This window comes from Peromyscus leucopus, chromosome 8b (genome assembly GCF_004664715.2).
Source record: "Peromyscus leucopus breed LL Stock chromosome 8b, UCI_PerLeu_2.1, whole genome shotgun sequence".
Taxonomy (NCBI): domain Eukaryota; kingdom Metazoa; phylum Chordata; class Mammalia; order Rodentia; family Cricetidae; genus Peromyscus; species Peromyscus leucopus.
Window position 1 is genome coordinate 86,608,452 of NC_051086.1, and position 27,608 is coordinate 86,636,059.

A 27,608-nucleotide genomic window follows, 5' to 3' on the forward strand; every position below is an offset into this window, starting at 1 on the left:
CAACAGACACAACCTTTACCCTGGTTGGATTCTTATTTCTCAAATAATTGTCTTATTCTCATTTATAGCTATGTCTTTCTTATACAATTAATTTTTCCATCCCAAGATGTATGTACGTTAACAATCTTTGAAGAAAAATAGTAAGTAAATATGCTCTTCCTTCAAGGGAAGAACAAAAGGGGTAGGCGACATATACTAAAGGATGGAGGTCAAAATAGTATTTTGCTTGGAGGCTGGTAAAATCTCTAGTGGTAAGGGTGACTGCTGCCAAGCCTGGGGACCTGAGCTCAATGCCTGGAATTCGCAACTCTCATATATTATCTTCTGACCTAGACACTTGAGTATACACATAATAAATAAATATAATACAGTATTAAAATATTTTTATTGGCTTAGAAATATAGCACAGTGGCAGAATGCTTGCTTAGCATTCATGATACCCTGGTTTTCATCTCTAGTACTGCCAAAGGTGGAGGGAGACAACTTTTGATTTAATGCTATACCTAGTAAATGATAAAACATATCATAAACCTTATCAAAGAACTGAGTGGCAGCAAATCTTCCAGGCTTATGTTAAAAGTCTTGGGCTTTCACACACCATAGAGCATTTTGTACTTCAAATGAATACCTATGGAAGAATTAAGCTAACTGCGTATTAAGGAAGAACAGTTTTGAATATATGGAACCCATTTGGACAGAAAAATCTAGCCTACACAAGTGGCGTTTGTGTCTTTTAAATTCTAGAGTTATAATAGCTCTGCCTTTAGGTTAGCTCTAACATTTGTAAGGCCATCCAATACTCAATACTCCTGATTTATTTATTAGTGCTATCCTTCAACTCTTAAGTCAGTTTAAACAAACAAACCTGGAACTCACTATGTAGATGGGACTGGCCTTACAGCGATCCTCCATCAGCCTCCTAAGAGCTGAGATTAAAGTCTGAGTCACTGAGGCTAGAGAGAACATTGGCTGTTCTTCCCAACAACCCGAGTTCAATTCCCAGCATGTATATGGCTACTCACTGCTGCCTGTGATGCCCTCTTCTGGCCTCATTGGGAACAGCATACCATGTGTTGCACAGAAAAACATGCAGGCAAAACACCTATCACATAAGATAAAATGTGTGAGCTACCTCCACACCAGCTACTTTAGTATTTCTAGGGATCTGAAGACTCACTGTAAATAACTACTTTATCTTCCTTTAGTCTTGTTTCTTAACTCTGATTCTAATCTTCACTCTGGGACTACAGGCTAAAAATAGTTCCCAGGCTTGGGTTCTGTTTCAGTAATTTTCCAGTTTAGAGCCCTACCTTCTCTGCCTCCCCCCTTTTTTTTTTAAAAAAAGAAATGAGACTTTTATTTTTTAACTTGAACTCATTTCAGACTTACAGAAATGTTGCAAAAGTAGTACACAGAGCTTCCATTTATTCCTTATTCAGTCTCCTTTATTAATATTTTATATAATCATAATTTTAAAAGCCAGCAAATTAACATATAATAATTTTACTTTAAAATCTAAACAACACTTAGTAATCTTATCTAAAGACATCACTCAAATTTAAGATCCTTTCCTATTCAAAACTCATCAGGGACTCCACATAGCATATTTCTCTTTAGTCTCCTTTTATCTGTAAGAGACCTTTAGTGATTTTTCACAACTTTGATGTTTTCAAATATTGACTAGTTATTTTGTTCAATGTCTCTCAGTTTGGGGTTGTCTGATGAACTGAGACCTTTTCTTGGAAGAATACCACAAAAGCAGTGTTGTGTCCTTGATGAGTCAATGTTTGTATGTTTTGGTGAGGGTGATCTGCTTTGCTTAGTTGAAGTTAAGATTCTGCAACTGTCAATTTGCTATCTTTCTTTTTGTGGTTAAAAATACCTTAGAAGAGAGAATTATGTAAGTCATATCTCTCTCTACATTATTTGCCCATTAACTTTGCTCTCTACCAGTGGATCTCTTCTGCAGCAATGATTATCATGATGCTTGATGATTTTCAATTTCCCTTTTTCTATATTTGTTATTTGGAATCCCACTGGATTTATATGAGCTGGGGATACAGTGGATAACATCTAAGCACTGACTTATTCTAGTGTAAGAGGCAGATTAAAAACAAACAACAAACACTGAAGCTGACAAATATATATTTAGGTTGTTTTCCCCATATTTGTATCTAGAATGTAGAAGAAATCTAGGTTAGTATTAATTTGAGAAGACAAAATCCCTAGACACATGAAAATATTATTTAAAGGTTACTTGCTGCTTGACTTGGATCTCATTTGTCCTCAGTGTTCTCTTTAAGAATACCCACACCAATACTAATCAAACGTCACGCCACTGCCTTGTATATATTCCCTCCCTCCCTTTACCCTTCCCTATGTGTTGTCTGACATGGCCATATTATGTTCAACTTGCTTAATGTTACCAGGCTGCCAAAATAATGGCTGCTTTTGCTTACAACTTTAACAGTAGCAACACCACTTCCAAGAACCAAGATCATTTGACATTTTTCTTATGTAGTACAGGAATGGCAAGCAACACTGAATTCTTTCTTACATAAAAATTCTTTTTTGGGAAAAAAACCAGCTTTTGTTTCTTTATGACATGTCTTAAAAGTAGCTGGTTTCTCTAATTAGCTGATTTCATATGCATTATCTTCTTAAAGATTAAACATTGTCATGGTAAAGAGCTGCTAGCCACATAGAAACCCCCCCCTTTTTTTTTTGAAAAAGTGTAACTCAGCAAAATCATTGAAAGGTGGAACTTCAACATAATTTTTTTTTTTTTTACTTTGAAGGCACATTCAATGACTGATAGATTTTTCCAAAAGAATACTCAGCAAAGATCCTTCTTGTCACTAGAAAAATAGCAGTGGTTAAAGGCACAGGTTTTGAGCACCTGTCCCATCTTTTACAGAATGAAGACAATGATAATATTCTTAAAGAGGTACACACAGGCTCTGAATCCTAGCTCTGTTATCTATTAACAGCATAGCTTTGGAAAAATAATCACTGGAGCCAGCGTTTTCTCCATATAACATAGAGAGAATAATGACTACCATATAGGGTTAAGATACATGGGGTTAAAAAAAAAAAGCAAACAAAACAAATTCCAAACAGTTTAGAGTCTCCACACTTATTACATCTTCACTAAACAGGAGCCAATGTGTTGCTATTAACCCATCCCATAGGTGAATTTATATACACAAGAAAGATTCTGAATGACTCGTGGTGCCTTGCTCAGAACATAGCAATGCTGAACTGAAGACACAACTAACAGGTGCTGACCTAGCAAAAGCTGCTACAATCCAAGTGTAGTGTTTCTTCAGTGTACAAGACTGTTTTAAAGTTCTGACCAACTCTTTAGTGGCTCCCACTAATTAGCACAAGAAGCAGCAAGATCACTATGAACTGCCAGTGGTAATTACTGATATTGAGGAATTGACATCAAGGACTCTCAAATCAAGAGGCTCTTGATATATATTTTTTTAAATACTGACTTGAGAATCTCATTTAAAAGTCAGATGTCCACTTACTGGTTTGTTAGGGTGAGAAGCAAGGCTGCTGCTCTGCTCTGTGCTCCCACAGCACACGCTTCTATAGCCCAACTGTAATGTGGCACACTTCCTAGGGTAATACTCATTTTTCAACTAGGAGCCATTTCTTATACAATGTTTAGCATAAACTTACACATGCTGAAGCCTCACATGCAAAATTTATTTGTATGCTGCTCTTAGAATTCTAAAATTTATTTTTGAACTAAATGTAAATAGTCATCGATTTCCAACTTAAACAATATTTAGCATTTTTCAGTATTAAACATAAACATCAAGTCTAAGGAGAAACTTACTGTATAATGTTTAGTAAAAAATTAAAAACATCCTATTTCAAGGTATAAACAGACTCATTTATATTTTGTTTAAAGGTAACACAATCATGAAATTTAGAATGTGATCACTTCTTCAGGAAGGATAAACAGTCACAAATATCCTACTTACTATACTTAAAACTTTTCAAATATGGAAAATAAGTATCTTGGGATTTCTTTCCTTGGTGAGTAGGGAGTAAGCCGTAACAAAGAGGAGAGATAGAATATCTTTTATTTTCTTAGCAACCACCACCATCTGATGTCTTATGTATTTACTTGAGTACTGCCTTTCTCCTACCATAGGATGTAGTCTATACAATGCAGAGACCATTTGTGTTGTGTGACTCAGTTCTAGATTACTGAACATGGGTTCCAAGCACACATTCTAAGTGAATAACTGGATGCTATTCTGGGACCTCTTCAATATTTATCTACTTCTGTATTTATTTAATTACTCTAAAGAACAAGCTGGACCCATATTTATAAGAAAGCAGAGATGTCTCCTACTGTTACAACGAGTTGACAATGAATATGAGGCAAACCTGGGGCTTTTCTGGAAGTCTGTCTAAATGTGTACTTACTAAGAGGAATGATTACACCCTACCCACCCCATGGAGTTTCACTCATGTAGCCTAGGCTGGAACCCACTGTCATTCAGTCTTCCCTAAAATTCCTAGAGGCCCTCCTACCTCAGTCTCCTAAGTACTGAGATTAAGAGCCACCACACCTCACTTAGAATGGATTTCTATGAGGAAATCTGAAACTGGTAATATTACAGACCATCTGTAAAACTTCAGAAAAGCACAAGAATTAAAAGTACCAGGTACTCTGGAGGATGAAGTTGAGGAAGGGAACCCAGACCAGAATTTTCTCCCCAGCATCTAGACAAGAGATGTTTATTGTCTAGAGACACTGGGAGAGTCTAAACTTAGGGCTATCCCAAACAGGGCAAAGAAGTGAGGCTGGTGCAGAGTTGAAAACAAGGGCCTTCAGTAAAATCTGCACAGTGACTACGGACCATCAGCCTCACTCTGACCAGCTCTGGAATGTGGGTATTCAGTATACACATTTTCCAGGTAAAAGGCTAGAAAATTCTTTGTGAAAGGATGTGAAAATTTTAAGAAAGAAATTCCCTAAAATGTATGGATACCGATTTCTGGGTATTTCCAATAAAGAATGAATCCTCTAAATGCCCTTTGTATACCCAAGCAAACTTGTACACATGAGATCTCTCTCCCTCTTCCTTTCCTTCCCAAGACCTCCCCCAGGGAGAGGGAAGGAAGGAGGGAGAGAGTAGGAGGGAGAGAGGAGGAGGGAGGGAGAGGGGAGAGAGAGAGAAAGAGAAAGAGAGAGAAAGAGAGAGAACACTAGAGGAATAAAATTTAAAAATGTTTTATAAATGAACAATCAGACCACAACCCATAGAACCATAGAGGCTATATATATAGCATGGAGGTCCCTAGGACGACTGTGGCATATAATAAATTTCAGTTTTACTCAATTATTGAAAAAAAATAGCCAAATGAATGGAAACACATGAACTATGAACCAAAGACTGAGGGGCTCCCAGCTGGATCAGGCCCTCTGAATAGGTGAGACAGTTGATTGGCTTGATCAGTTTGGGAGGCATCTAGGCAGTGGGACCAAGTCCTGTGCTCATTCCATGAGTTGGCTGTCTGAAACCTGGAACTTATGCAGGGACACTTGGCTTAGTCTGGGAGGAAGGGACTGGACCTCCCTGGACTGAGTCTACCAAGTTGATCACAGTCCTCGGGGGAGGACTTGTCCTGGAGGAGGTGGGAATGGAGGGTGGGCTGGGGGTAAGGGGAGGGCGTGGGAGGGGGGAGAATAGGGGAACCCATGGCTGATATGTAGAACTGAATGATATTGTAAAATAAAAAATATATATCAAAAAAAATGTTTTATAAACAAGGTAACAACTGCAGAAAAAGAAAAAAAACTATTTAATATTAAAATTATGATAGCCAAAAATGTTTTTTTTTTTTTTTTTTTTTTTTTTTTTTTTTTTTTAATGAAAGGGTTGGAAGATAATGTTGAAGAACTCTATCAAAAGGGACTGGGGATGTATAGTTTCTGGGGGTTGATAGGTTGGGTAAAGAAGTCAACTGAGTTTTGAGCATTATTTGCTTTTCTATGTGCATATGTTATTTTGAGAAAGATAGGAAATTTAAATTAAAAATATTATGGACTAGATGGTATAGTAAGAGGATTTGTGAGCCAGTAATAAAAATGAAAACTGCTGTTTACTTATATGGTGACTTTGGCTAAACCATCTAATACTCTTATCTAACTCATTAGAAGACTTTGCTTCTAAGTCTTGAAGGTTCTCATCCCATCATAGTATTTTTGTTTTTTGAACAAAAACAAACAAAAGTACAAAGAGAAGCTTTTCTTCACATTCTCATGCATACTTTACATATTTTTGTTTATTTCTGCCAAGAGTCTCCCTATCTTTGCTTTAGTGCTAAAACGGAACTAGAAGGTCCCCAACTTGGGAATCCTAGTGTACCTGTGAGGCAAGTCTTCGCATGGCCTCCTCCTGCCGTCTGCGCATTTCTGGAGTTCCTGGGCAGCTTCCACTGGTAATAGATGAATGGGCTGAAGGCGGCTGGGTGAGTGGTAGCTCTCTGTTGGCGTCTACATCTGAATTAAAAAGATGAGATGTTTAATCAGAGAATCATAAAACTCTACATTGGTGGTTCTCAACCTTCCTAATGCTGTGACCCTTTAATACAGTTCCTCATGTTGTGGTGACCTCCAACCATAAAATTATTTTGTTGCTACTTCATAACTATAATTTTGCTACTGTTATGAATCATAATGTAAATACCTGATATATAGGATATCTGTTATGTGGGTTGTGACCCACAGGTTGAGAACCACTGCTCTAGACTAAAGGCAAATTGAATTCCATATTGTTCTATGACCCAGCAATTCCATTCCTAACTATATACCCAAGTGAAGTTCAAAACACATTTCTAAATAGAAACTTGCACATCAACATCCAGAGAAGCATAATTTATAATAGACAGAAAGTAAAAACAAGTCCGATGTCCATCAATTAATGAATGGATAAATGTGCTACCTCCATACAATGAACTACTACTTGATGATGAGTGAGTTACACACACATGCTTCAATATAGATGACACCTTATCAGCCCCCCAAATCTCAAGTATGTGCTTCTATTTATATAAAATGTTCATTCAGATGGGGAAATCTGTACCGATAGGTAAAGTAGGAGCTTTCTGGGGTAGAAGATAGGGAGTCTGAAGGAAAGTGGGGATTTACTGCTGAAAGATACAAGTTTCTTTTAGTGGGATCAAATATTCTAAAATTAGGCTGTGGTGACTGTAATACAACCTTTGGATATATTAAAAATGCAGAACTGAGCATTTCATTTTATTTTGAGATAGAGCATTACTATGTAGGCAGATTTCATTATGTATACAGTAGGCTCACACAGAACTTAACAGCAATCATCGTCCTGCTTTAGTTCCCTGTGTCCTGGGATTACAGCTATGATACACCATGCTCATTTTTATCTATCTATCTATCTATCTATCTATCTATCTATCTATCTATCTATCTATCTACCTACCTACCTACCTACCTACCTACCTACCTACCTACCATCTATCATCCTTCCATTCATTTATCTATGGCTAATCCTCACTTAGCTATTAGGACTGGCCTCAAACTCTTCCTTGATCTTCCTGCTCTGCTTCCTGAGTGCTGGGATTACAAGCGTACACTATGCCCAGCTGGGAATTGAGCATTTTAAGTGGGTAAAATAAGATTTGAAAAAGAGAAGAAACTTTAAGACTTTTCACTGGTTCTTGCTAGTGGTAAGACATATCTTTGGATTAAACAAAGAAACTAGACTTCTAAATCACAGAACGGAATATAACATACAAAGGCTGTTTAAAACATGGTAACGGCCAGGCAGTGGTGGCGCACGCCTTTAATCCCAGCACTCGGGAGGCAGAGCCAGGTGGCCCTGTAAATTCCAGGCCAGCCTGGGCTACCAAGTGAGTTCCAGGAAAGGCTCAAAGCTACACAGAAACCCTGTCTCAAAAAACCAACCAACCAACCAACCAAACAAACAAACAAAAAAACCCACCATGGTAATGTTATGCTGCCACTGAAAACTGCATGGAAACCAAGCTTTAAGTGGTTTAAGTAATAAAGTAATAAAAAATGAAAAAAGGGAAATGCACTATCTATTAGAAATGACAGAACCAAACAGATAAGAAAATATTTTAAAAACAGGAACAAAAACTATTTGCAGTTATTGGATGGCCAAAAGCTGTAAGAAGGAATAGAAGAAAATAATATCATTTAACTTTGCACCAGTAAAAGTGAATTTATATTTCTTCTACTTTATTGTGGTGGAATAGACCTCTTGGTCACCCTGCAATACCTGCAGGGGTGAGGGTACAAAAAATGGCAGTGAGGCAGGTCTGAAGAATGTGTGACACTTTGAGTTAAAGTTCAGTGACTGTATTACATTTGCTGGTTCACTCCTGTCCATGGCTCTATGCTCCCTTGTTTGGAATTTGATTTTTGAGTAATTACTGTCTAAATACTCTGTCCTCTGGCTATTCTCTCTCTCTCTCTCTCTCTCTCTCTCTCTCTCTCTCTCTCTCTCTCTCTCTCTCTCTCTCTCTAAGTGGCTTACTTTCTGTTTGGCACACAGAAATCAGTAGAAATAGAAGTTAACAGATAAGCACAAGTCAGTGTACTCAGCAAACTAGCAAACTAGATTCCTGAAATGAGCTGAGTAGAAATTACTTAACTGAGTAGCTGTTTGGAGGTTTGGCAGTTGCTGACAAATGTCAAACCCAGGTAACTACACTGGGACCTCCAATGATAGGAAAATAGTCACATATCAGGCAGAACTTCCCTACCTACTGTATTGAGTAAGTCTGTAGTGGACGCAATAATGTCTGAATTATACAACAGTCTATTTTCACAAAATGTTTTTGTTCTTTGTGTGTGCTGGGGGTGATGAAGGCAGAAAATGATGGGGGAGTCATACCTGTGAAAGTAGGCGGAAAGCAGGATGACAGGCTAGTGTCTGCCTTGACAGTTTTTCTCTACCTTCTAAGGGAAATGACAAGGAGGGGGTAGGCTGTGGAGCTGAGTGTGGGGGAAGGAGAGCTATGCAGGAAAGTACTGCAGGCTAAACTGCTCACATCTTTTGCAGCAGTACTGCTCAGTGTGGAGGAGGCAGAAGAAAGAACAACAGATGACACACAGAGATAAGTCAAAAGCTCTGTAACTTTCCAGTTTTTCATTATTACTACAACTGTATCATGGCATCACTGCCGGAGGGTTCAGAAAGCCAGTGGGATTCCAAATAAGCCTACACAAGTTTAATATATGTTAAACTGTAGAAAATTAGGCCAAGCCTCTGATATTATTCTTTTTCCTTAACCAAAGAACTTCTGCTGCTTTGGGTAATATTTTATATTTCAGCTCATATAGTAACAGATTTAAGCTGAAGAATCGTTCGCAGGCTAGAGAGATGGGTAGGTGGTTAAGATCTCTTCCTGCTCTTGCAAAAGACTCAGAACCCAGGACAGGACCCAGGATCAATCTGGCACCCACATGACAGTTCACAACCATCTGTAACTCCAGTTCCAGAGGATGTGATGTCCTCGTCTGACCTTTGTAGGTACAAAGCACAAACGTGATGCATATACATACATGTAGGCAAAACACACATTTTAAAATGTATAAATCTTAATTTTAAGTTACAAAATAAAATAAAATAGCTTGCATCCTATTAGTCCAGTATCCTTGACTCTTTTTTAAGAAACACAAGTTCTTTGAGGATGGTAGAGGCAGAAGGTAGTTTGATCTACAACAAATTATGAGAACAAATATTTTTCACAAAGCAATGTGGGCTCTGTGTAGCTCTGACAGAGACAGCGACATCTACTCTATATTCTCCTACTCTCTTTTCAAGTTTCGAAAGTTAACTAAAGGGTCAGATCTACAGCACCAACAGTGGAGATGATCTTATAAATAAGGAGTATTTCATTGTTTTTGGAGATTCCCAAGAGATAATAGGCAACAGTTATTAGAGAATAACAATAAACTACCTTTGGAAAATCTGCTTTGGAGAGTGTACAGACTTTTTTATTTTCTCTTGTTCTCCCAGGCTTATGTGTGGACCCCAGAGACTCTGCTTTTAGGCAAAGCAGTTATCCTTGGCTTTGGGAATTTATCTTTTGTTAGGAATGATCCTGCCATTGCTATCTGCCACACTGATATACTGAGGAGTCAGAGAAAGTGTTAGCCATCCAGTTTTCTTTCTGGCACACTCAAATAGCTTAACTCCTGGACTACTCAGATAAGCAGTAGTATGGTGTGATAGATATTTAAGCATTCGAAGGAAATCCTGGAATAGATGTGGAAATTCACTTCCAACCATGAAGACATGTTCTTTGACTCTACATTTCAGCATAGAAGCTATTTTTAAAACTCCTCTTCTTCATTATCATTGTTATTTGCTGTATAAAGGACTGAACTCCATTTCAGGCATGCTGAGCAAGTACGCTGTCACTTGGCCTTAAAGCAGTTCTCAACAATCAGCTAGTCATACTTCTTCAGTTGCAAATGACAAAACTGAGATCCAAAGAATTAATGCAAATTTAAAGTGACAAAGTACTTTATTATAAGCAATTTGAATGCTGTGGCATAATCCTAAGTTCTTGACTCTCACAATATGATGTCAGTCTACCTTAGAAACAATTCATTTAGGAACATGAGCAAGGTATTCCTCTTAAGATAAGAGTTCACCATATAATCTACTCAGCAAGCTTTCTGTTTAGATACCAGGTCCTTTTACATGTTAGGTATTCTTAAATGTACCAGAGACAATCATCTCTTTGATATAGAGCCTGCTAGGCAATTTCAAAAGTTAAAAGGTTTGGAAGATATTCAGTGAGTTCCTGTTACATTTCTAGACCCTGTGACTACTACAGTCTCACACAAACCATTTCCAGTGTTTGTTATATCAAGTGTGTGGTGGAGTGTATGATTAATTTGGATCAGTAGAGCAAGTCCTTCCTTTTCTGTTCTAAAACAATCAAGGAGAGGCAGATTGGTTTATACAGGAAGAACTATTACACATATCCATTTTCTTTCTTTCCCCAAATGAGTTTTACCATAAGAAAAGGCAGCTGAGGAAAGGGGGAGAGAATGGCTTCTGAAACCAGGCTTCTTTGCTTCCCTATATAATGGCTGTAAAAACCTGGAGTCTCAGATCCCTTATCTGTGAAATGAAGACAACAGGAACTGTCTAACTGAGTTGATAAATGACTGAATGAATTAAAATTTGTAAACACTTGAAGATTATGTGGTACATAGCTATGTGAGTGTTTTACAAACAAGTAATCAAGATCCCAGTGGTGACCATTAAGCTTGTAATGAAAAGAACCTGACTACACATGAGAACTTTGCAACCTTCCACAAGGAAGAAGGAAAAACCCTTCAAGGACACAGAAGAGCTCAAGTTCAAGCAGTGTGGCACTGACATCAGCTGCAAAGAAATGAAGGCTACAAACAGATTGTGTTGTCACTTAACAAGAAGTGGGCACAGGTTAAGCAACCTCTGACAGTGACAGATACAAATGACTCTACAGGAAATTGCTGGAGTCATTATCCAAAAGATTGACCAACAGGTAAGCATCATGCATTTATTCCACAAAAAGGTTTTTCCTGCTACACTTTGATGACTATTCCGTGTGTGGGCTAGATATACTAAACTTCGAATTAATGGTCTTTCACACAGTTCAGGTTTCACAGATTAGGAATAAAAGGATATGTGGTCTAATATAAAAATGTCAGAAAATATTTTAGGAACACAAAGAAGGGAACATTTTTTTTTTCTTTTCTTTTTAAGGAAGGAATACTTACGTTTAGGGGAGGCATGTGGGCTATCAGAGGCGATCTGTCTCATCCGTGTACCATGGCAGCTGAGGGCCACCAGTCTGGAAATGATGGCAGTTTTGCCAAACCCAATATTTCCCACAATCACTACTCCTTGGTTCACGTTGGCATTTGAACTCTGAAGCTGAACATCGATCTCATGGAATACCCAATCTCTGCCAACAAACACTGACTCTGTGGTGATGCTGGGCACTTCAAAGAGTAGGGGCTTCAGGGAGATATCTGGAGGTCTGTAAGGTGCAAAGCGAACTGGAAGGAACAATAAGAGACAACAGAACTTAATTTAAACTGTCATAATTGAGAGAAATAGAGGTGGGGAAATAGTTTAAGACCACTAGAGTTACAGTATGATGGTATTAGGGCTTTTCAGGAAATAACAAAACTCTGAAAGTTGGTCCCACAAATAAACAATGAAGATATGCTAGAGCCATTAGATACTCCAGAGGGCAGAACTAAAAAAAAATAGTAAAACACAATTCGTAACAGTAAGAAAATCAGAGCAATCTTAAAAAAATTGTTAAGTAATAGTAAGGCCTCCATACCAGCAATCATCAGGGATGCAAGAGCAGTGAAAGGATCCTAAGGAGTGTGTCTGGACTTGGGGAGATAATCTTTAAGTGTTGGATGTGGGAAAAGGCAGAGGTGGAGCTCCTCAGGAGGGACCTGGGCAATCTGATAGCTCTTTCCGAACCACTAAGTATGTATTGCAATATTTAGTAACCAACATGTGGTTGAACCAGTATGTTATTTGAAAATCAGTCCTATAGAAAAGCAATGCAAAGTAAATAGGCTTGCTTAGTCCTTAAAAATAAAGAAAAATAAAAAAAATGAAAAGACAATGAGAACAGTAAGCTCTAACTTAGTTCATGACATTTTTTTTTTTTTTTTTTTTTTTTTTGGTTTTTCGAGACAGGGTTTCTCTGTGTAGCTTTGCGCCTCTCCTGGAACTCACTTGGTAGCCCAGGCTGGCCTCGAACTCACAGAGATCCGCCTGGCTCTGCCTCCCGAGTGCTGGGATTAAAGGCGTGCGCCACCACCGCCCGGCGACATTTTGTTTTTAATCTAACATTTATCACATTAGTCTGCATGAGTTTACATACGGCATGTGTACAGGTGCCCTCACAGAGGCCAAAGGGTGTTAGATCCCCTGGAGCTGTAGGTAAAGGCAGTGTGAGCTGCCTGATATGAGAGCTGGGAAATGAACCAGCATTCTCTGCAAAAACAGTAAGCGTTCTTAACTGCTGAATCTTACTTCTAGCCCCTAAAGTCTATTTTGTTATTAACATAACCATAATACATCTTTATAAAACAGAGGTAAAGAATTTGTTTTAGCAGATTATACATTATATATTTGAAAGTCATGCTTAAATTTCAGTGTTATCTAGAAACACCAGAAAAAGGCTGGGGGAGTGGCTTAGCAATTAAAGAGCACTTGCTGCTCTTCCAGAGGGCCTGGGTTCAGTTTCCAGCACATGGCAGCTCACAACTGCCTATAACTCCAGTTTCAGGAGATCTGAGTCCCTTTTCTGGCCTCCATGGCCACCTGCATGCAAATATTACACACTTACACACACACACACACACACACACACACACACACACACACAAAACCTTAAAAACCCCAGATAATTCATAGAACAATGCAGAAAGCAAACATTTAAAAATGTTTATCTTTGAAGTGGGGCATGGTGGGAGGTAGAAGCAAAGAGATCTTCATGAGTTCAAGGCCAGCATGGTCTACATAGTGAGTTATATAGCTTTCTCTCTCTCTCTCTCTCTCTCTCTCTCTCTCTCTCTATATATATATATATATATATATATATATATATATATATATATAAAACAAGTCTATATAGTGAAACTTTGTCTCAAAACAAAATGAAACAAAAAAAAACAAAAATACAAACTAAAGCAAATAATATATACCATTAGAAGAAGTGTAGTTTTAGTACATTTTTTTTGGAAAAATTAGTGTTTTCAGTTTTATTGGTAGAATTATTGTCCAACTTGTAGGCAAATAAATAGTAATATTAGTGAATGCCACTCTGACCTTAAGATTCTGTTTAAGTTCATAGTTCATGTGTTTACATTCATTTGGTTATTTGTCCCTGTGCTTTATCCAACCTTGGTTTCAACAATTCTCGCTCATATAAACCCTCCTCTTTCTCACTAATTAGACTCCCAGCGCTCCACCTGGGGCCTAGCCGTGGATTTCTGCATCCAGATTCCTCAGTCCTTGGATGGGGTTTCTGGCACAACTATTAGGGTGTTTGGCCATCCCATCACCAGAGTAGGTCAGTCCCGGCTGTCTCTTGACCATTGCCAGCAGTCTTTTGTGGGGGTATCTTTGTGGATTTCTGTGGGCCTCTTTAGCTCTTTGTTTCTTCCTTTTCTCATGTGGTCTTCATTTACCATGGTCTCCTATTCCTTGTTCTCCCTCTCTTTTCTTGATCCAGCTAGGATCTCCTGCTCTCTTTCCCTCGACCCTCGCCCTTCATTGCTCCCACTCATGTCCAGGCTGTTCATGTAGATCTCATCCATTTCTCCGTGTTTTTCTTGGGGTCCCGTTTTCCAGATAGCCTCACTGGTGATGTGAGTAGCAGTCCAGTCATCCTTGTTCCACATCTAGCATCCTCCTATGATACCATATTTGTCTTTCTGAGACTGGGTTACCTCACTCAGGATGATTTTTTCTAGATCCATCCATTTGCCTGCAAACCTCATGATGTCATTGTTTTTCTCTGCTGACTAGTATTCCATTGTGTATATGTGCCACAATTTATTTATCCATTCTTCAGTTGAAGGGCATCTAGGTTGTTTCCAGGTTTTGGCTATTACAAACAATGCTGGTATGAACATAGCTGAGCAAGTGCTCTTGTGGTATGATTGAGCATTTCTTGGGTATATGCCCAGGAGTGGGGGAGATTGATTCCCAATTTTCTAAGAAAGCGCTGAGGGGCCCCCAACTGGGTCAGACCCTCTGAATAGGTGAGACAGTCGATTGGCTTGATCTGTTTGGGAGGCATCTAGGCAGTGGTACCAGGTCCTGGGCTCATTGCATGAGTTAGCTGTTTGCAACCTGGGACTTATGCAGGGACGCTTGGCTCAATCTGGGAGGAGGGGACTGGACCTGCCTGGACTGAGTCTATCAGGTCGATCCCAGTCCTCGGGGGAGACCTTGATCTGGAGGAGGTGGGAATGGGTGGTGGGCTGGGGGGAAGGGGAGGGTGGCAGGAAGGGAGAGAACAAGGGAATCTGTGGCTATTATGTATAACTGAATAGTATTGTAAAATAAAAAAAAATATATATATATAAAAAAGACTTAAAAAAAGACTCTGGTTAAGAAATTTACTCTAAAGAAATAATTTGAATCACAAACATACTGACATTCTTGGCAGCATGTATGATGTCATATTATATAGATACTAAAATAGTAAATAATACAAATTTTGCATAATTATAAAAGTGTGTACATTTATGATATAAAATAGAATACATATTATTACTACATTTAAAGTATATACAATGGGAGGTAATATACACCAATAAAGCATAGTCAACAGAATCTTTGATATAATTTTCTAAAAATTAACTTTTCAATATGAGTTTTAGTTATATTAAAAAGAATTAAGGCTTGAACAATGAGGCTACTAAGGTGCTTGCACAAAATGAGGATCTGAGTTTAGACCACTAACACCCAGGTAAATGCTGGGTGTTGTGGCAGGCTTCTATAACCCCAGAGCTGGGGAAAAGGAGGCAAGTGAATCCCTGAAGCTAGTTGGTTAGCCAGTTTAGACAAACTGATGAACTCTAGGTTCAGTGAGAGACCTTGCCTAAAACAGAACAAAACAGGTGGAGAGTGCTTGAGAAAGACGTGTGGTATTGACTTCTTTCACATGTACGTGCACACATCTACCCCTAAACATGGACACTTTAAAAAGGCCTAAAAAACGAACTGCTATTTTCCACATAGGTAGAGGAAGAAAGTATTTCATCTAAAACTAAACAATCAAACAATCAGTGAATTGAACAAGCAAGTTTATATTTTTGAGTGTTTTTCTCCAGTAATCAATATGTATACATATGAAAAATGCATATTTACTTGATGATTTTTGTGTCATTTTAGCTACAGACTGTATATCCCTAGTTAAAAATTTAAAATCTGAAATGACCAAAAATTTGATCTGGTCCTAAACATTTTGGATAAGTTAGATTCTTCAGGATAGGACAGCTATTGGACTAATCTCTGTAACTTGCCATTTAACTATGGTCTGGACATTCCTGGACATTTAGTATGTGCTTCTTGTTTGATGTTGTTCTTGTTGGTTGGATTTCTATTTTTGTTTATGTTACTTCCATTCCCCTACCATGGACAATACTTGATAATCGTTCCTATTGTATATAGTTTTGTATTAGGTTAGAACTTTCTTATTTAGACAAAAAGGGGATATTAGTGGGTACCTGTTTCATCTATTACCTTGAGGTACCAGCCACTAGGGTATGGCTTCCCTGGCTAGCTTAAGACCAGAGGGCACATACGTCTCTCTCGTGGGCTTTGATGGTGTGGACTGACTCAGGTGGCAGAAGTAGCGTGGGACTGACCTTCCAGGACTCTGTGATGACTTTGCCTTATTCTGTTTAGTGAGTTGTTCTCCCCAATTTATATCCCAATAAACTCCCTAATGTTCCTTAAGCAGACTCACTTGGATATCGCATTATAATACTCCAGCTGTATTAGAGGATGACTGAAATGTAAAATTGGCTCTTTCTGCCAGGATAGTCTGAATGTCAGGTAAGCAGATGATTTACACCTCCCTCATGGACAATGGCTCACTGAAGTGGATCTAATACAAGGACAGCATCACTGAAGAAAGGTAAAGACATCCTGAAGACTTCTCACTGGAGCAGTCCTGGAAAGTGCTAAGAATGGAGGGGATACAATTGTAAAGGGAAGATAAATCTTAAGGTTTTCTAGTTTCAAGTCTAAGGGCTTATGGAAGTGAGAAGAACCCAAATCTTGGTGCAAAATGAGATTTTATCACTGTGTAGAAATCGTTTTCTTACTTTAAAGTTCTTTCTTCTAAACAATTGAAGACAAAGTCTCAACATACAGGGAGAAAGAATTAAAACTTGAGATACATTGGAGTATGCTCAAATTTAAATTTTAACTGAAGTAAACAAAACCATCTATTGAATTAATCTCTATAGAAAAATCAAAGTACTGTACCACATTCAGTAGTGGTTATATGGCACTTTTATACCCATCCAAGCACGGCACTGTGTTTGAATTCTACAGAACATCAAAATCTAATAAAACCCCATGCTTGCTTTCTTTATGTTACACAAGCCACTGGGAAGAGGAATATGTATGTGTGGGATTAGGTCTGAATCTACAAGACAAGTTGGCTGAAAATTACTATCATATTATATTAAGGACAGAGATGCTTATATGAGTTGCCATAATAAGTACTTGCTCACATTACGGCAGGACGCTGAAAAGGAGTAGAGTTCACAAGATCTGCATGAACAAAGCAGAAGTGGTAAAAGGACACCTTTCTCACGTGATATTTGTGGCTCTGACTGAGACTAGAGTGACTAGTGCTGGCACTGGACCTGTCTGATGACAAAAAGGACCACAAAGCTCCTTACATACAAGTCTCCAGTACCTCTCTACACCCTTCATGGTTCCTTCTGGTTCTCCAATCTCCATCTGCTGTTCTGACTACATCAGGAGTTCCTTCTTTGGCTGTTCACCTGATAAGCTTTTCATTTTTCAGGTTTCACCTTAAAGTTACTTTGATAACTTTGTAGAGTTTGTTCCTCTACTTCCATCACTTTCTTTATGCAAAGGCTTGTTTTCTATCAGAGATACAGACTCGTTTCTATCAATGAATTATCAAAGTACTGTTTTTACTTCCTTTACTCACATTGTAATCTAATGCAAGTTTATTTTTGTTTGCTTTTTCCTTATTTATTCTCATTTCCTTAATTACAGTGTAAGAAGCAGGAGCCATCACTATTTTTAACAGCATATATAGGATCTGAGGTACACAGTAAAGCATCAAGACATGCTTTCTGAATGAACATTGAAAAGGGGACCCCCTCCAGGGAATTTTATTGGAAGGATTGTCACATATTAGGAGAGGAGATCATTGAAGTGTTTTGTCACTGTACCGGAGCCCACGCATGTCTTCAGAATGTAATTAAAATGAAAGTTCCTGTTATTTAAGAATCAAACATGCCCCAGCAATCTCAGCCTGTCTCACAAGTCTTGAATATTTTTCCTTTCAAAGAGTTCTTATCTCAGTCACCTCTGCTGACTTCTAAGTGTTCCCACTTCCCTCCCTCAGTTTTTCCCTGTTAATTTTTTAGTTTTGGACCTGGCTTCCCCAATTTCACTTACTGCCTCAGGCATCTCATACTGAATATTCTATCAGACCAATTTTTTTTTTTTTTTTTTTTTTTTGGTTTTTCGAGACAGGGTTTCTCTGCGTAGCTTTGCGCCTTTCCTGGAGCTCACTTGGTAGCCCAGGCTGGCCTCGAACTCACAGAGATCCACCTGGCTCTGCCTCCCGAGTGCTGGGATAAAAGGCGTGTGCCACCACCGCCCGGCTGCAGACCAATTTTTATTACAATGATTATATTATTCCTTCCAAAATCTCCAATGTCCCTTTTCTGCTATATTAAATCTAAAAACCCTCATCAGATTCTCAGTAATATAATGTCACTCAATCCCCATAACCCCCTTTTTTTTTTTTATTTTGAGACAGAGTCTCTTACTACATAGAGTATACAATCCTCCTGCTTCAGTCTTATGTCTGGTTTATACAGTGCTGGAGATCAAACCCATGGTTTTTATGAATGTAGGTAAACACTATTAACTGAACTACATCCCCAGCCCTCTTATTTTAGATTAAATCCACTGCTTCCTTTATCTCATAGTACATGTTTAATGCAGCTGATTTAAAGTCTTTGCCTGGCTAAGCCTAATGTATCAAATTATTCAGAGTAATTTTTGTCACTTTACTTTTTCTGATAAATGAAATATGTGAAGTTTTTTTGTATGCCTTGCAATTTGAGAACTTGATTTTAAATACTATTATGTGGTAAGAAGGTAGAGAGTTTGAGTTCTTCCTTTGAAGTTTACTGTTGTTCCTTGTTTTGATGCTGTAGTCATTCTTTCATTTGTTGACTTTTCCAAAGTAGCTGTAGTCATTATTTTGAGACAAAGTCTCAACACACTGCTCAGACTGGAATCAAACTCTTGGTGCCCACGTTTCCTGCTTTAGTCTCCCGAGTAGCTGGGACTCCAAGAGCATGTCACTGTGCCTTGCTTTCTCAATCAGTTTGGCAAAGACTATTTTATTTCCTTGTAATCTGGTCCCTAAAGTCTCTGTTCTATCATCCTGGTAGTCAACTGGCAGTCTTAGAGATTCCATCAAATGTTGAAATTCAGTACCATTTTTTTTTTAAATTCATCATTCTCTTGGTTAAATTTTGCTTCAATTCTAGAGAGGTGAAAAGTTGAACAGTTATTTTGTGGGCTTACGGCTCTTTCACTGGATGGACTGACTCTTGGAATTCCTCCCTCATCTCTGTCTGCAATGGCACTTGCATCAATGGCTAACAACTCAGAGGGGTTGTGGGGTATTTGAGTATACCCTCCTAGACAATGGAGCGAGGAGGGAGAAGGGGAAGGAGCTGGGGCAGAAGAGGGAAAGAGAAAGGGTGAGCTGGCTATCCCAGAACTCCAGAGAAGAAGGAAAACACAGCTCAGCTGGCATGACACACTGCTGCAAGCCTTAGGGAGGTAAAAAGGAAGGGCCTTGTTCAACCTGCCTCGGGGTGAGCTCTTCTGAGAGAGAAATCATGGACTTTCACAAAATTCTTGTAATATTTTTATAGATGTGTCTGTCTATTTAGGACTAGAGACCTAAGTCTACATAACTGATTTCAAAATTTGAATAAAAACCTAATTCTGATGGCAAGATCCAGGCCTTTTCTATTATATTGCATCTTTTCTACAGGATGTGAGCATTACCCGGGGATTAATTAGGCTTACTGTTGCTTGTTTCCTAACTTGTCTTGTACTCGCTTTTAAGAATTATGTTTGGAGGCTGGGAAAGTGGATCTGTGGGAAAAGAGCACGTGCTGTTCCAACATGAAGACACGAGTTCATATCCTTGGTATGGCTATGCATGCCTGTAACCCCCAGCCCTCCTGAAATGGGTAAGAAGAAGACATGTCTGGCCATAGACTGCATTTCCAGTGAAAACAGTTCCTGAGGGACTGAGTTGCTTTCTAAACAGACTTATCTCTTCAGGTCTAAGATTACTTTATATCTGGTTTCAAAGGAGGCTTTTATGAATATGATTAATGCTAATTTATAATATGGAGTAATAGTAACTCAATGTAAATCTCCTATTTTAGAGAACAATTCTATTAACAACTTCTGGCACTGGGCATGATAGCACACGCCTGTAACCTCAGCATTTGGGAGGCAAAGGCAGGAAGATCACTTCAAGTTTGAGGTCAGCCTAGGTTATACAGCGAGTTCCATGTCAATATTGGATATAGAGTAAGACAAAGACAACATTCTCCTATTGACATAATGCTGCATTACATCTTACCCTACTGAGAAAACTTTGACATTTTAAAAAGTTATTTTAAAATTTTTCTAAAAATGTGATCTATTCACAAAAGTCTCAAGAGAAGAACACAGACAAAATTAGACCAGTACCATATGGTAAAACAACTGTAGGCACCAAGAACAGCCAAGAAACAGTTTCTGTACCTCAGTACTTAGGACTTTTGTCAGACTGACATTAAAAGAAAGCCATATTTTTAATGTACCCATATTTTAATGCACTGTGGGGCAGGGAAGTAACGAATATTCGTAACTGAATGTTTCTTTCTCTTAAAGAGCTTTTCTATGGTAGAAACCACTGAAATATTCCACTGAGAAGTTACTATTGCAACTACAATGGCGCAAAGAGAGAAAGAAGACTTACTCACTACTCTTCAGTAGTATATGTGGCTTTTCCACTGTAGGCACCAGACAGCAGTCTCAGGGCAGCAAGAATGTAGAAGACCATCTCATCCCATCTTTAAAAAATGTTCCAGCAAACTATACTATCTGTAATTTACTTTGAAATGCTCATAGAAAGTCAAGTTGAATATGATGTGGGTAGATGAAAAGATATATGAAAAAAAATAAAATCAAGGTGGTGGGTACATAAGCACTTATTAATTTTTAAAAACCCTTTACATAGCTGAAAAAATTTCCTAATAAAATAACGGAGAGAAAACATTATAACAAAGTATTCAAATAAGATAAGCTTTGGAAAGAAACTTTTTCAAGGGATATGAGAACTACTCCCTTGGGCTTGTGGGATAGCTCAGTGGCTAAAGATGCCTGCCATCAAGCCTGATCAGAGTGTAATCCCCAAGGACCCACATGGTAGGAGAGAACTTGATTTCCACAAGTTGTACTGGCTTCCAGAGGCACGCACATGCTATGGTGTATGTACAAGCCCACATGCGCGCGCGCGCACACACACACACGCACACACACACACACACACAAAATTAATAAATAAATATAACCCTCTCCCAAACCATTTCAGACACAGTCAGTGTGTGCATCTTTTCAACATAAATTATACTTGTGTCAACGAATGAACTATTTCTAGGAATGTTCTCTTATGAGCTTGTCACTAATTATAATTATATAGTTAGGTTTATAGAAAAAAACATCTTTTTGAAAAAGCAAGGGTAGACTTTTTTTTAAAAAAAAAAGAAAGAAAACCAAATGAACCCAAGATGTATTGAAGTCAACAAAGCTGCTCATCCAATGAGACTATAAACAGCTATAGGGGAGAGGAGGTAGAAGGAAAAGGAGGACTCTTGTCTAAATGGCTTGACTAAAGTGCACTTATTCATGGAAAATACCATGAGTCATTGAAAACCAAGTCAGTCATAGGACTGGCAGAAGAAAGACTGTACACAACAGACAGGATCTGGCACAAACAAGCACAGCTGTACTAGCTTCCATTCTTCTAGAATGAATACAAAGCCTAGCCTGGAAGCACCCCTGTTCCTCAAAGCAAAAGACAGTTTCAGGTTCATTCTTAGGGTTCATGCCATGCATACAATTCTCTACACAAACATGTTTCAAACAAAATATGACATTACTAACAAATAACACACACACACACACACACACACACACACACACACACACACACACACACGGCTTATTTATTTAGATGGGGTTTTTCTAGGTAGATCAGGCCTGGCACGGAATTTACAATCCTCCTTCATCAGCCTCCCAAATCCTGGGATTATAGGTGTGAATGTGCTTACACTCAGTTTAGTTAGTCTTTTTTAAAAAAAAGTTTTTTAAAACTTTATTATTATTATGTAAGTGTGCATGTATGCTTGTGTGTGAGATTGTGGGTGTGCATGTTCCATGACACACTGGCTCTGGCTTATTTAAAACTTTATTATTATTATGTAAGTGTGCATGCGTGCTTGTGTGTGAGATTGTGGTGTGCATGTTCATGACACACTGGCTCTGGCTTATTTAAAACTTTATTATTATTATGTAAGTGTGCATGCGTGCTTGTGTGTGAGATTGTGGGTGTGCATGTTCCATGACACACTGGCTCTGGCTTATTTATTCTTAATTATTTAGGGCTGGAGAGAGATGGCTCAGCAGGTAAAGACACTTGCTACCAAGCCTGATGTTTGATCTCTAGGACCCTCGTGGTCGAAGAAGAGAACTGACTCCAACAGGTTATCCTCCGATATTTGTGTGCACACATACATACAGTCCACAGAATAAAGCTTAAAAAAAAGACACACAGAGAAAAATATTTAACCAAGGTAGAGGATCACTTGTCTACTGAGTTTCCACAAGGACTGATTAATTGACAAGAATCAAGCCTTGTTTGTTTTAGGTTCTCTAGAAAAAAACTAATGGAGGCAGGTATTCTTATCTCAGGAAATGAAATTTTGAAGATGTGAAACAATTTGAATCAGACCCTATAAAAATAGTGTAGAGACAATGGTCTAAAAACATGTTTATGCTAGATCAATTCTGTTAAAAAATAAATTGATAAAGCAGAAACACCATTTGGATGAGCATGAAAACATGGCAGATTGGGTAAAATGGTAGACACAAGACTAAGGTGCCTCAGTTTGGATCTGTTACTTGCTATCTGCGTGACCTTACATTAGCAATTTGTTAGTTTTCTCATCTTTAAGTAAGGTAAACAGCACCACTATGAAGAGTAATTGCAGTTGTTTATTACTTTATTTTCCCACATCATGGACCCAAATGGACATTTAGTGGAACCATTTAATCATCTCTCTCCCACAGATACTTATTTTAGAAAACAAAAATGATACCAAGAACATACTGGCTCTTTTCAGGCCTTCTTCTTCCCTTTGAAGTTCCTGCTTTATCTCCCTCCTTTCTTTCTTTGACCACCCAAGTTTTTCTTTTTTTTTTTTTTAATTTTGTTTTTGTTTATTGAGACAGGGCTTGTCTGTGTAACAGCCTTGGTTGTCCTGCAACTCCCCTTTCTACACCAGGCTGGCCTCGATCTCACAGAGATCCACCTATCTCTGCCTCCCAAGTGCTAGGATTAAAGGTGTGCACCATCACTGTCTGGCCCTTTTTTTTTTTTTTTTTCAAAGAATCCTATTAGCAAGATTCTTTCACAGTAATAACTCAGAGCCTGCCTTCAACCCATGTTACTGTACTGGAATTATTCTGGTTTTTGTCACTGATACCTTTCCATTAAGTAAGTAATTTATTTTCAGTCTTTATCTATAATCACTGTTAGAATTTCACACTGTTAAATCGATCCCTAACTCTTGATGGGTCTTCCTTTATGGTCACCTCTAAAATACTAAAACCCTTGGTTTATATATTACTGTCCTCCCACCCCAATCTCAACGTGACAGACTGAAGTGTGCCACAGCTTTTTTAAGAGATGATGGCTTCCAGGCTTATGTTTCTATTCTAGACCTCAACTCTAAACTCCTGTGCAACATTTCCCACAATTCATGACTATTATCTGTGTAGCTGTGCAAGGTGGTGTAGGCCTGTAGTTCCAGATATTCTGGAAGGCTAAGACAGGAGGATTACCCCTTCAAGGCTTTCCTGGGCTAGTGAGTGAGTTTCATGCTGGCCTGACAACTTAATGAGACCCTCTCTTAAAATAAAAAGTGCTTCAGGGTTGCAGCTAGAGCTGGGTGGCTTGACTTGCACACTAGGTTCAATATCCACTACTTGGGGAAAAACAAGTCATCTACTTGGATATTTAATAGGAATCACAAAGTTAAGAAATTTCACCAAGATTATCTAATTTCCTTAATCTATTCTTGTTTTTCCATTTGTCTCCATAGTTAGTAAAGTATCACCATGTATTTTGGTCTTCTAAGATAAACACTTGGGACTTATCTAGGATTTCTTCCTACTGCATCATAAAGATCATTAATGGTCACAGTGTTACCAGTTTTTTAAAGACAAGGAATTGTGTATCACTACATAGCTAAGGATGACCCTAAACCTCTGATCCTCCTGCCTCTGTTTATGTGGTGCTAGGAATCACACCCAGGGCATGCTGGGTAGGCACTCTACCAACTGAGCTGTATCTCTATACCCTGAGCTATATCCTTATATTCCTATAAGACATATAAGACATCGGTCTTATAGGAAAGTATTTGTTTAAAAACCAATCTAGAATCACTCTTGATTGGAATCTTCAGGAAGAGGACAAGGCTCTTCAGAGAACAATAAAAGAAACAAGAAAAACCCAAGTCCTGGAATGATTACTACTTTTTAAGTACTTCATCAAAATTAGTACCTCAATATATATAGAAAATATAAAAAGTAATGCCTTAAAAATGAGAAGCATTTGAGAACATAATTATATAACTATGTCAACACAGTTTGAGTTTTGTGTTATTAGATTGCTGGTATTGGAAATGAGATATATTTATTTTTGGATATATCAAAACTAGTTATTTTAATTACTTAAAATTTAAAAGTAAACACGTCTAGGTAAACGTTTATTAATGAAATGGCTATAGCCTCACAAACGAAATTTCCAGTTCTGTAATTTTATTAGTATCTTGGGAAATTATTCCATAAAAATATTTTACACATAAAATTTAATCATTTTAAGGAATTAGAAAATGTTTTGGAAAGACATTAGCCAAGTGAATTTACTGACATTATAGTTACTTCAATTGATTGTTTTATACTTTGGAAAAATGATATGAATCTTAATGTGAAGCTGATCCTTGAAGTTTAATTCAGTTGAAAACATCTCTTATAAGATGATGTGGTGTAAAATCTTTCTCAAAGGTTATTTTCCTCCTGCAGTCTAGTACGAAAACTTCTTAAGCATTAGCTCTTATTTGGGTTTTCTAACTGTAAGATTTAGTAATTTACCAAGTAAGACTGGTTTATATAAAAACAGGATCGGTGTGTACGAAGAGCAGCTATAACTTAGTGATTAGTTAAAACAAACAAAACAGAACAAATCCTGAGGACAGCCGGACACCTCAGTGGGTGAAGGTACATGCTGCTAAGCCTGACGGCCTGAGCTTGCTCCCCAGGACACAGACAGTGGAAGGGGAGAAGCTACTCCTTCAAGTTGTCCTCTGATCTCCACATGCATGCTACAGCACATGTGCAACTTCCTTATCCTAACAGAAGAAATAAAATGCAATAAAAATTAAAAAAATCATGACACAGTCTAGTTTTTATCAGATGTTCAAAGAAATTCAGTTTAAATAGTTAATTTTCAATTTTTAAGGCACCCTGCAGAAGAGCTGGCTGTGGGAAAAGGGAGCAATCTCATGTAACTAGAACATACAGCCTACTATCTTAATAGGTACTTTGCATTTTGATGAATGTAAGCTTTCTCTAGCTTTTGAATTTACTTAAGAAGGATATTTAATATTGCTTATAAAAACAATGAATAGTGATAAAACTATTGATGGGACTGTAAATGTGCTAGCCAGTTAGGCAATAATCAGCTCGGATGACTAAGCAACCCCAGGGCTACATGACTCAGTGGGCTAGTGCAATAGCATTTAGCTTTATGACATGCATCTTAGTCAGCTTCATAAAGAATTCATTGTTTCAGAAATGTAAGGGACTTATACATGCTGTGATGTGTTGATTTTATTTCATGAAAACTAAACTTACTGCTTGGAAAGCAGGAACTCAAAGCCAAGTTAACTGTTCCAGGGCCAGGTTTACAAAACTGTGCTAATGAACCAGGTAAACATTTGCACACATACCCTCTATCCTAGTGTCTACCAAAGCAGCAATTATCTAAACAGAAAGTCTGTAAATGTATTTATGCAATGAGATTCAGTAAAGGACCCAGGGAAACCAACATGTACTGAGAAATGAAGTTTTAATTAGAAACATGTAATCTCTTCAAGCAAAATTATATGATTATAATTTAACAACAGGCAGGTGAGAGTCTTATCTCTAAAAAATTTTTATTAATTTACCACAAGTAGCTACTATTATCTGAAGTCACTATGCTAGAATTTATATTGTGCACTTAATTCTCTGGTTCCCTTTTGATGTTCTATTATAAGATGTATTACTTCTATCTGCAAAATTATATCTTTTTTCCTTTCAACAGATAGCAAACATAGTTTCTGTTTTTTCTGTGGCATGAAAGACTTACTTCATTAAGGTGGTCAAAATAAAGTAAGATATTTCAGTGTATTTTTAGCATAACCCTATATTAATACATGGTGACTAAATAAAAAAAAAACAGAACTCTTAAGTAATTATAAAACTTTCAGTTAAAAGTTTCATAAAGTTAACTAAATGTACTATTCTTTAAAGACAGGTTTTAAGGGGAGGCTTGTAGTTATATATACTCTGCACTAGAATATCACCTTTTATGACTACTTCAAAATTTGAGTTTAAGCTTTTAGGGGCTGGGCGGTGGTGGCACACGCCTTTAATCCCAGCACTCGGAAGGCAGAGGCAGGCAGACCTCTGTGAGTTCAAGGCCAGCCTGGTCTACAGAGTGAGATCTAGGAAAGGCGCAAAGCTACACAGAGAAACCCTGTCTCAAAAAACCTAAAAAGAGTTTAAGCTTTTAAATAGGCGCTTGCTAGGGATCTACCACCTTGCTGCAAAGGGACCCTTGACTGTACTTGTGTAACTTCCTTCTCTCTATGGTTGGGCTGAGTTTCTGGAAACATCAATTTTGGTAGAACAGTTGGTCAGAACAGCTGTATTGAAAAACAAAAGGGCTTTTCACTAATGAAGCCAATGTTAAAATATGTGACTTGAAGATCCAAAAATTCTAGCTCAGGATTACCATAATAACTTTTGCGTCAGTAGTCAAAACATAACTACTATTATGATTAAACAATTTAGTTACTGCTAAGGTAATTTTTAAATAAACTCTATTCATAAACCATGCTCATAAACAACTTCTAACACTTAAAATCTCTCAAAATATTCCCTCTTTTGCATTTCTATAAACAGACTATATAATCCTTGAGACCTAACACTCATCTTCAACTACAATGATATTCTCTAAACTGCTTATTAAAGAGTCTGGGGACCCTTGAGGGTTTCCAAGATATGTTTGGTGTCCTTAAAACTGAAGCTGTTCTCATGAAACTAAGATGTTACTTTCCTTTTACTGAGTTAATTTTTCACAATTAATTGTACAGTGGAATTTTATACCTTCTTGAT

General features: G+C 37.9%; 1 protein-coding gene across 13 annotated transcripts in view; it reads right to left on the reverse strand.

The window, feature by feature from the left end:
* Tanc2 (tetratricopeptide repeat, ankyrin repeat and coiled-coil containing 2) overlaps window positions 1-27,608 on the reverse strand; it is a 326,078-nt gene that overhangs the window by 89,348 nt on the left and 209,122 nt on the right. For all 13 annotated transcript variants that reach the window (XM_028865155.2, XM_028865161.2, XM_028865160.2 and 10 more), the window contains 2 exons: window positions 11,819-12,100; window positions 6,399-6,532 (listed from right to left, as the gene is read on the reverse strand). In XM_028865155.2, the coding sequence (XP_028720988.1) occupies window positions 6,399-6,532; window positions 11,819-12,100 (416 nt within the window). The remainder of the gene's footprint in view (window positions 1-6,398; window positions 6,533-11,818; window positions 12,101-27,608) is intronic.